Source organism: Brachycentrus maculatus, unplaced genomic scaffold, assembly GCF_059751285.1.
Source record: "Brachycentrus maculatus isolate JH-2025_06_01 unplaced genomic scaffold, ASM5975128v1 h1tg000152l, whole genome shotgun sequence".
In the NCBI taxonomy this organism is placed as follows: domain Eukaryota; kingdom Metazoa; phylum Arthropoda; class Insecta; order Trichoptera; family Brachycentridae; genus Brachycentrus; species Brachycentrus maculatus.
This window is the reverse complement of record NW_028280905.1, coordinates 1,380,006-1,389,592: the sequence shown is the minus strand read 5'-3', so window position 1 is coordinate 1,389,592 and position 9,587 is coordinate 1,380,006. Positions and strand designations below refer to the sequence as shown.

At 37.0% G+C, this 9,587-nt stretch overlaps 2 protein-coding genes across 2 annotated transcripts; one reads left to right on the top strand and one right to left on the bottom strand.

The window, feature by feature from the left end:
• Window positions 1–91: 91 nt before the first annotated feature.
• LOC148308742 (splicing regulator SDE2) lies at window positions 92–3,924 on the bottom strand. Its single transcript, XM_088261208.1, has 4 exons — window positions 3,689–3,924; window positions 2,339–2,637; window positions 1,090–1,251; window positions 92–435 (listed from the first exon to the last, which is right to left on the bottom strand). The coding sequence occupies exons 1-4, from the start codon at window positions 3,791–3,793 to the stop codon at window positions 159–161; spliced, it is 843 nt and encodes a 280-aa protein (XP_088117334.1). The 5' UTR covers window positions 3,794–3,924; the 3' UTR covers window positions 92–158.
• An 815-nt stretch (window positions 3,925–4,739) lies between these two features.
• Window positions 4,740–9,305, top strand: Trax (Translin associated factor X). Its single transcript, XM_088261278.1, has 5 exons — window positions 4,740–4,913; window positions 5,217–5,376; window positions 6,541–6,766; window positions 7,746–7,917; window positions 8,703–9,305. The coding sequence occupies exons 1-5, from the start codon at window positions 4,898–4,900 to the stop codon at window positions 8,834–8,836; spliced, it is 708 nt and encodes a 235-aa protein (XP_088117404.1). The 5' UTR covers window positions 4,740–4,897; the 3' UTR covers window positions 8,837–9,305.
• Window positions 9,306–9,587: the final 282 nt, after the last annotated feature.

Sequence of the window (9,587 nt, the reverse complement as noted above, 5' to 3'; positions counted from 1 at the left end):
TCTAAATATGCAAAAAGACCCTATTCAACACAGTTCTTTATGTATTTTTAAGTTCAGGGAAAAGGATAGGGAGAAGTCAAATAAACTTGTATGATTAAAAATATGATATTTATTAAATTCTTAATTCACAACATGAAAAAAATTATAAATAAAAATAATTATACAGTTTTAACATCGGATTCATTTCCGCTATCATCTACTTTGTCTTTTGAAGACTTGACATCGAGTTTGGATTGTCCATCTGTCATGTTGGTAGTACTGCTGGTGGAGTCGGGGTCGGAGGAGGGTGAGGGGTCGGGGCGGGAGCGCTTCCCGACGCCCTTCCCCTTGGAGCTGGTGCAAGCAGGTTCCATCTCCTCCGCACTTCCGGAAGCCGGAGAGGCGTCCTCGCAGCCCGACTCACTGGATGACATGTCCGAGAGGTCTTCGTCAATCCTAGAAAAAAAAAACAACTCGTGAGTCAGACATGTGATGCGTCGCGGTCTTTACAATCTGGCAACACCTTTACTACTTTCTCAACATCTTCTTCTTCTTCTAACCCTTATCCGCACCCCAATGGTGCATAGGGCACTGCATCGTATAGAAGCAGTGTTATCTTGATCGTTAAATACACGAAGGAAAGGTGATCAGCCTTCCGCTGCAGGTACCAGTCCAGGGTCATATTAAATAAATATTAGACTGAAAAATCACTAATATTTATTTTGACCCACTTGGGAATCGAACCCGGGACCTCCAGCATGGTAACCTAGCGCGCTAACCACTACACTATGGAGGTGGACAAACTCAATTCTCAACATACCCCTTGATATTATATACAATTATTAAAAAAAAAAAGTCTAATTATAAAAATAAATAAAATTTGCTGAATCATTGAAGAATTTCTAATAAAAAGTGTCAAGCGGCAAATGGCAAACTCAATTGGGTGGTTTATATTATATAATGCAAACAAATTAAAACACACAAGCAGTTCTCAGATTGACACATGTGCCGTCCACAAACACAGCTCGTTCAAAAGCATTAAGTGGTTAAGCACAATGGCCATCTCTAGAAAGCACACTTGCGTGTGTAGTAGAATAAAGGTGAAGTTACCACAGGTTGGGTTTGCGCTTCTTGGGTTTGCTGGGCAAGTTGGTGGGGTTGGTACGGGCCTCCACGCCCGCCTCCAGCGCGGCGCCCCCCTCTTCCTCCAGGCGGCGCCGCGCCTCCTCGTACGCCGGGTCCTGGAACTCGTGGCTCGGCACCGCACATAACCTGCAAAACACATATTATGATAAACCACATATTCAATGTGAAAAAAAAACCTAAGTTGTGAAAGGGATCCGTAATAGTGTCGATGAATAATGGTTGAATGGGAAATATGATGACTGAGCATTTTCTGCACATGTCTTTGCGCTGTTCTGTGTATGTCTGCTATGCTAGTCGGGGCTGTGGAGACGTCCGCGTACTGGCCAACGTCAGGTCGGAATCAGTCACTTCTAGAAAATTTGGTGGTGGTTTCACAAAGTTGTATTTATTTAGATTGGCAGTGATTGGGATATTGAAAGCTTTTAACCTGTTAACCGGGCGGGTTATACGTCAAACGTAAACAATATCAGGTATGGGTAGGGCATATGAATACGTCCTTGAAATATATGTTGCGCCCTGGAACAGGCGGGACGTATATTTTTCCAACAACAAAGGTATTAGCCATCCATACATGTCTCCACATGAATTTAAGACACGGAGTGAGTCAGTATTCGCGCCTGTTACAAGTTACGTAATTGGACAGCGGACCGCCCGGTTAACAGGTTAAATATATAATTCACAGTAAAATTGGGATACAATTTTGTTTCACATTTTCTGTAAATTTCGCAACTTAGTGCATAAAACAACACCAAAAAATTGCTTTGCAAGAGAGGTTCTGTCAGGAATGCAGTGGGACAGCTTTTAATAGCTTTCAATATGTTAATAGGAAAAAAGACTGCCTGCATTTTCGTAAGCATGGGGTCGTCCACACGAATATGAACGGCAGACAAGACCCATCTAACACCTATTGTGCAGTCTACACCATGCGTCTGGCACAAAGCATATTCTTCAATAAGTTAAAAGTTAATCATATATAATTGAAATGTAACTTTGTTTTAAAATCACTGTAAAAAAATTATTTTAACTTAATTATATTGTTTACCGGTTTCGAAGCTAAGCGCTTCTTTATCAAGACTAATTAATATAATAACATTGCACAATAGGTAGTTATCAATTATAAAATGGAAAATCACAAAATTAGTGCTTCAAATATAAATCATAAAAGTTGATCATTGCCATTTTGAATTGATTCACAAAAACAAATTGTTCCTACCTCTTGAGTCTGTCTTCCTTCTTCTTCCTGGCCTCGCGCAGCCTGTCCGGCTTGGAGGCGGCCCACTCGCGCAGGCTCTGCTCCTCGCGGATGTCGCGCAGGCGCCGCCCGCTCAGGTCGCGGCAGGCCTCCCGGTTGGTGGTCTTCTCGATCTGCGCCCCGATGGCCCGCAGCATGGACCCGAACCCGCCCTTGCCGCCGCGCAGCCGAGCCGCCCAGCGCAGCGGGGCCGCGCCCGACACAGCGCCCGCCACGGGCCGCCCGTCTTGGGTCGCGTACAGATCACACTCGGGGACATTCTGAAATTTTAATTATTTTCGGGCATCTGGCACTGTAGTTTTGGACAGATATTTTTTATGCCTGCAGACCGCTAACGACAGGATTTTATAATTATGTACATAATAGTTAAGACTTAACAAAGAGATTGGTATATAATATTCATATACATTGGACAATTCCTCCTTTTCTACCGTTGAGGCCAGTACTATATTGCACAATGTTCCTAATTTTCCAATGTGCCTGATAAGATAATTGTTACCAAAAAAAAATCATTCAATGCATAAATGTATTACGGAGGAATACCTAAAATCTGAACCTAGTATTTATTACTTTTATCGAGATATTAAAGTTATTACAAGCAATATGTTATAATTACACATCACAGGAATGGAAGGGTTAATTTCCCCCATAATGCATTGGTTGACGCATTTCGCTGACATTGTAACGTCCCAGGTTCGAATCCTGGAGGGATCAAAATAATTGAATGTGGTTTTTATATTTTTATTTTTAGTAGTTCCATTAGTGAAGTATGTACAATAACAAAATTGTCCTTCAAAAAGAACGCTTTTCAATGAAAAGCAAGCTTTGGTGCTGTTGATGGGGACATTCAACATATTTCCATATGCAGGGGTAAATTGGTAGTCACTTATGGAAATATTTAGAAAGCAAATGAAATGAAAGTTTTTTGTGGTTCTACAGCCATTAGATGGGACAAAGATAGCAGCTTTTGAATTATTTTTATGAGAAGGGAAATTGTGACGCCACAAATTCGCCCTTGGGTAACTCCTGCTCGTGTCACTTATTCAAAACTTTATTGTGGTTTCTTGTCTACGCTACAAATCCGCAAACCTAGTAGAGATGAACCAAATATTTTATAATCAGTCCACATATTGATCGACGATATCGGTTGCTGCGAGCTATATGTAGAGAAAGGCCACCATTATGTCTTATTAGAGTGACGAATGTCTGAACTCTACCTCATATTTTAGAAACTTGGTGTCTAGTTTATATTATTACTTGCTGTCGTCAGTGAACCTTAGAAAATAAGAACAAAACAAGTGTGAAACTTACCGTAATACTGGAAACCAAACGTCTTAGCTGTGCATATTCAGCGGTAGATGAATCCGTTGAAACGCACGCTATTCTTAAGTTTTCGAAGTAAATTTCTAAATTCATTTTGTGTTGAGATAAACTTGATCGTAAAAAAAATAAGTTAATTTGGTAAAAAGCGTGTCCCAATAACACTAATACGACGAACTTGTCACAATCTGTCACAAAAAAGTCACACCGTTTGACAGAAAAGAATAAAATAATACCATAAACAAAAAATATATCTCTAAAACTGACATATGTTCGATTTTTCCGAGCGTTCGTCAAACGATCGCGCTTGCCGGAATGAATTTATTTTTGAAAATAAACTGGCTGCTTTATAGCAATAATCCATTTTCGGATGGATTTCTTTATACTTTTATTTATTATTACCGTCATACTCATATAAATCTGTCAGCGCAGTTCAATATGCCAATAGAGACTCGAAGGACTAGTCAAAAATTCAATAGAAAAAGTCACACGTGTATATATTACCCGTCTACGTTTAATGAGTACAAGATCTAAATCTTCTCTTCTTCGCGTGCCTTGTCAGGTCCCACCAACGTTGGCGATCACTATGGCAAAAGCTTCGCGGTCCTGCGCCGCTGTCCAGAAAACTCCATTGTTGTGAAGTCACCATGTTTATTTTCTGCCAGGTCCTCGGCGTATTCAATCTTCCCTATAATTATGTTAGTGTAAATCTTACGCATTCTTTTTTTCTAGGCTAGTTGACAGAGAAAAAGAATAATTATAACAAAATGGATCGGTTGGCTTTTTAAATATGTATTTGTTTGATACGCCAAAACGTGTATAACGACCTTGACAATAAAAACGCAACCTCAAATACATACAAATTCTACCGCAAAAGTTCGCTTAAATTTCCATTCACTATTAAGTCAAAATATGTCAAGACGTTTTAGTTTATGTCATTTTGATATTTTTTTCAACTAAGACATGCGTACGTAACGAATTTTATCCTACTTAGAAAAACTCGCATTTCGATTAAATTGTTAACTTCACATCATTCGACCACAATGATTGCTCTTAGTTTCTGAACACATTTCCAAATGTTATTATGCTTTACTTTTGATTTTGACATGTGTTTTATGTTTTGAATTTCTAGTCATATTTATTTTCCTGTGTAAATAATAGAATACGCAAATAATACAAGTCGTGTCGTAATATTAAAAAATGCCAGAATTAAAAGGTTAAGAAGCGTCTTAATTTTTATAAATCATGCTTACATTCTTTCAATATATATCACAAATCAAACATAGAAGTTATAAATTATACGTCATTTTGCTACACATTCGTCTGAGAGAACGCATTTCAACTGCATTCAGTCTACCTTCATCGTTCCTTTGCCAACCCCATGGTTTCATACATTAGGGTTGAACCAGGACTACATTTGATTTGCTATAACTGTCTCAGTGCAGCTGTCACTCTGTTCCCAGCATTCACTCTCCTAATTAATTCCTTATTTAAGTTTTCATAGTTCTGTGTTTAACAGAAGAGCCGGAAGTTAAGGAGAGTGAGGTGATATCATCATTTCGGCAGTACGCTGCGGAGCTGGACGCACGGCACGATCGCTACGAGAGGCTGGTGAAGATAAGTCGAGATGTCACCATCGAAAGCAAGAGGATTATCTTCTTTCTACATTCACTCATCAAGTAATTCAACTTTCCTATTAAATAATTGAGATGGGAATATGGAGGTATAAGTATTTGTTTTCGTACCTGTCATTGCCTGATTTTAATAATCACTTTTTACACTGTAATATTCACATACCCATGAAAGGACAACCATATTACTCTTAATTTTCTTAACATGTATATATTCCATGCAGTGGCGTGCAGAGTTTTTAATGAGGTTAGGCAGTAGGGTTGGGTAAGGATAAGGCATAGTAGGCACTGGTCGTGTTTCTTTATAAAACGCAAGTAATCCAGGGTAGGCGCTGCTTTTCTGCCTATATAGAATACAATCCTCTGATTCCATGTAACAAACGTTTTACATTTTTAATACAAATTTCTATGCTGCCATCTGTTAATTTAAATACAATTTATCTCAACTCGATCGATTAATACTTTCTTATGGACTTCATTTATTTTACTATATCATAGATAAAGTCGTGGACCCTTAAGGTGGAATTTCGTCGTAACATAACGTTGTAACATCGCTCACGGTGAGCATCAGCGAGCATCCGAAACTATAGATGGAGCGCTCGGCTCGGTGTACTAACTGCCTGAATGCTCGCATCGTAACATGTTATGTTACGACGAAATGCTCTGGTCGCTCTTAAGATCAGCAATATGAACCAACTATCATTGTTTAATTCTACGCATTCTATGGACCGATATGGTAAACAACACAAATGTGCTCAAAAGAGCAAAAGTAGGAAGACAGTAGCTGATATCAAAGTCCGGAAGGTGTACTATCTGGGGCATGTGCTTAAAGAAGAGAGGTACAAGCTTTTGCACCCAATTATAAAAGACAAATTAGAAGGTAGACGAGGTATGAGCAGAAGACAGATATCCTGGCTCCGAAATATACAAAATTGGATGGGGAATAGAACAGCCGAGATACTGTTTAGAGCTACCCAACACCCCCGTGTCCCCACACATACTCTCAACTCGAGAGATAATCGCATGATACACGAAGAAGGAGATATATAATGTAAAATTATTAGTAAAAATGTAATAGCAGCCCTGAAATTGTGGTTTGCACCAACGGAACTTAAAGAAAAACAGAATAAATTTGAATATTACTTTGATAAAATGCAGTTCCATTAAGAAATGACAGCCGGAAATCTCAACCAAATTAATGCTATTTCCCAGGAGTGAAGACAGAGAGAATGGTCTAGACTTGGCCGAGAAGCGGGTGAAGGCGCTGGTGTGTGGGGGGCTGCAGCGGGCAGCCAAGGAGTCCGGGGGCTACTACCCCCTCTCCAACGGGCTGCAGGAGCTCGCCGAGGCAGTCTGCCTGCTGAACCACATGAGGACAAGCCCCGCCAAGGGAGACCTGCCGCAGTGGACACTCCTGGCAGACTATACGGTCGAAACGGTGAGACTAACCCTTCTATTGATTTATAATTTTTTGTTAACATTTCATAGCAAAAACCCCGGTTGACCGAACTTGGTTCAACCGAAATCTAGATTAACTGAAACAGTTCCGTGAATGATTACGTGGATGCATTAAATGAACAGGAATTAAAGAAGGTAAATATGTAGAAGTAAATATATAATCACAATATTATAAACCAGTTATTGAGATTGAAAAATATTTTTTTTAGCAAACTAACCATTGCTCTCATTTCTCTATTCTATTGTACCTGCTATTCCTTCTCTATTTCCTTTTCCAAATAGCGGCGATGTCCTTCACCCTGAACTCCTTCACTTACGGCATGTTCATCCCATCAAACGTACTCCACCACATTAAGACCAATTCAACGGAGCAGAACCGGGTCATCAAATGAAGACTAACAGAACTATAATTAAAATATAACTTTGTTTTAAAATCACTATAAACAGTTTAGTATAACTAAATTATAATGTCTACCGGTTTCGAAGCCAACAGCTTCTTTTTCAAGACCGATTAATAGTCTTAATATTAATTAATCGCTTATTCCCCTCCCTACAGATATCCATCTCATCCTGGCGAGCAGGAATCCAATTATCTACAAACTTTTAGTTATTAATTAAACGGAATTAATTTATAGTTTAATAATAAGTCTATCATATTTTATAATTCAGCAATATTATTAAATTAACTTGACATTGGCAAAAACAATATATTCTATATGCAATGCCATTATATATAAAAAAAATTGTCTTAATCAGTCTTGAAAAAGAAGCAATTAGCTTCAAAACCGATAGACATTATACAATAATTATGTTTTAATGAAATATTTATGGTAATTTTAAAAGTTATTTTTAATTATAAAATGGAAAATCACAAAATTATTCCTTCAAATATAAATTATACTAACAGAACTGTTGACTGGAAGTTTAGCTACTCTACATTGAGTATGATGTCTTTTCAGGAGAATTTAGAGAAGATCCGCAGTCTGCTGAACCCCATGGACTTCATGCTGGGAGTGGCCGACTACACGGGGGAGCTCATGAGGCTGTGCATCAACAGTGTGGCCGCCGGGGACCTGGACTCCTGCTTCCTCATCAAGGACATCATGCAGCACCTCTACTCCGGATTCCTGAGTAAGTGTTCACATCAGACAATTCACTGATACTGGGGATAGATAACCGACTTTTGATTTAGTTTATCTATTTTTGTGTTTTGCCATTTAGACATTTCGTAAAAAATATGAATGTTTGCCAACACAGTCTAGGCGAAAATTTATAAAATATGTATTATTGAAGCGCCCTTGAGGTAGTATTTTATGAAAATACGCAATGAAAATAAAAGCTGGTTTTGGTATACCCTATACTAAATCATTCTGCGGACAAAACTGATCCGGGGAGTGAGCTTTTTTTTCTTTTTTTTATTGTTTATAATTTTTTATAATAGTCAATGCTATAAGCAATATATTATAAATCAAATGATACTTCTCGAATAAAAATATATTTATACCATGTTTTGTATAAAAATTATTGACATTTTATTTCATAAGTTTTCTTTGACAGTGTCATTACTATGATGCCACACAAATTATTTTAAGTAAAATGTCCTGGGTAAAACAGAAAAATGATATGAAGTGTAATTTTAGTGTTTAAATATAACCACAAATAGCAGTAAAAGTGCCATTTCATAAATAAATGTCACCGGGCTTTAGTTATAAGCACGGCGGTTTATGTACGCCCATACTCCTTTGAAGAAAGTTTTGTTTGGATGACCATGGACGGCTACATTCACAACCTACTGGCCTTCAGCCTTTTGGTGTCCAATGATTAACCCTTGTTACTACATGGGTCTAGAACAGGGCCTCCGTTGTAAATAATTTGAGGTTTTTATCTACCATTCTCAACAAGGTGTTATTTTCTAGGTTTCAGAACCAACTGCCACAGGGACATGCCACACAAGCTCTCCACGCTGAGACAGAGCGTCCTGAAAGTGGAAGCCGCTTGCTGTAACCTCAAGCTGAGGGGAACACAGGCTTTCTTACTTACCGCCGAATAACATATTGTAACATAAAATTTTGTAATAAAGATTAATCTTAAGTAAATAATTGATAAAGTGAGTTATTGTTAATTTTTTAAATATTTTTGTCATGAAAATATCAAGAAGACTGGTAACGACATGATTCAATAATTAAATAAATAAAACAATGCAACTCAAATATATTTTTTATTTTTTATATTACACAGCAACACTTAATTTTAAAAGGCAAAAATACTCATATTCAAAATATAATACTAATTTTAAGCATTTGGTAACTTATATTTTACTGAGGTACTTATGTTATAATTAAATAAATTATAAAATACATTATTCAACTGTTAGTAATTAGTAAATTGTTAACATGCAAAGTGTAAAAAGTAACATTTTCAGTGCATAAATGCAATCAATATAAATATATTTCAAAATATTTTTTATACATTATTTTTGTTCATACAGTAAAAGCCCTTTAATTAAAAATTCAATTCAAGTATATTGGTGTTTTTTTTTAATTTATTTATTTTTATTATAAAATTAGATTTTTGATCAAATTAAAGACAAAATTTAATTTACTATTTGAATTAAAAAGCTTTTACTGTAATTTTTTGTATCATTAATACAAGTAGGAAACTTTAATACTTGTGCAGTATCACATTGTCTTAAATAAACACATTTTAAATTTATTATAAAATATGAAATGACATATTTTTACAGTACAATTGCACTTGTGATCTGGATGTTATTTAATTTATGGTGCATCTAATTTTTGTTC

Excerpts from the sequence above, each read along its gene's own strand:
- Trax (XM_088261278.1), top strand. Across the intron at positions 5,377-6,540 it reads TTTCTACATTCACTCATCAA|GAGTGAAGACAGAGAGAATG; the intron begins GTAATTCAACTT and ends GCTATTTCCCAG. Across the intron at positions 7,918-8,702 it reads CCTCTACTCCGGATTCCTGA|GTTTCAGAACCAACTGCCAC; the intron begins GTAAGTGTTCAC and ends GTTATTTTCTAG.
- LOC148308742 (XM_088261208.1), bottom strand. The coding sequence starts at position 3,793 with ATGAATTTAGAAATTTACTTCGAAAACTTAAGAATAGCGTGCGTTTCA. Across the intron at positions 1,252-2,338 it reads AAGGAAGACAGACTCAAGAG|GTTATGTGCGGTGCCGAGCC; the intron begins GTAGGAACAATT and ends TGTGTTTTGCAG. Across the intron at positions 436-1,089 it reads AAGCGCAAACCCAACCTGTG|GATTGACGAAGACCTCTCGG; the intron begins GTAACTTCACCT and ends TTTTTTTTCTAG.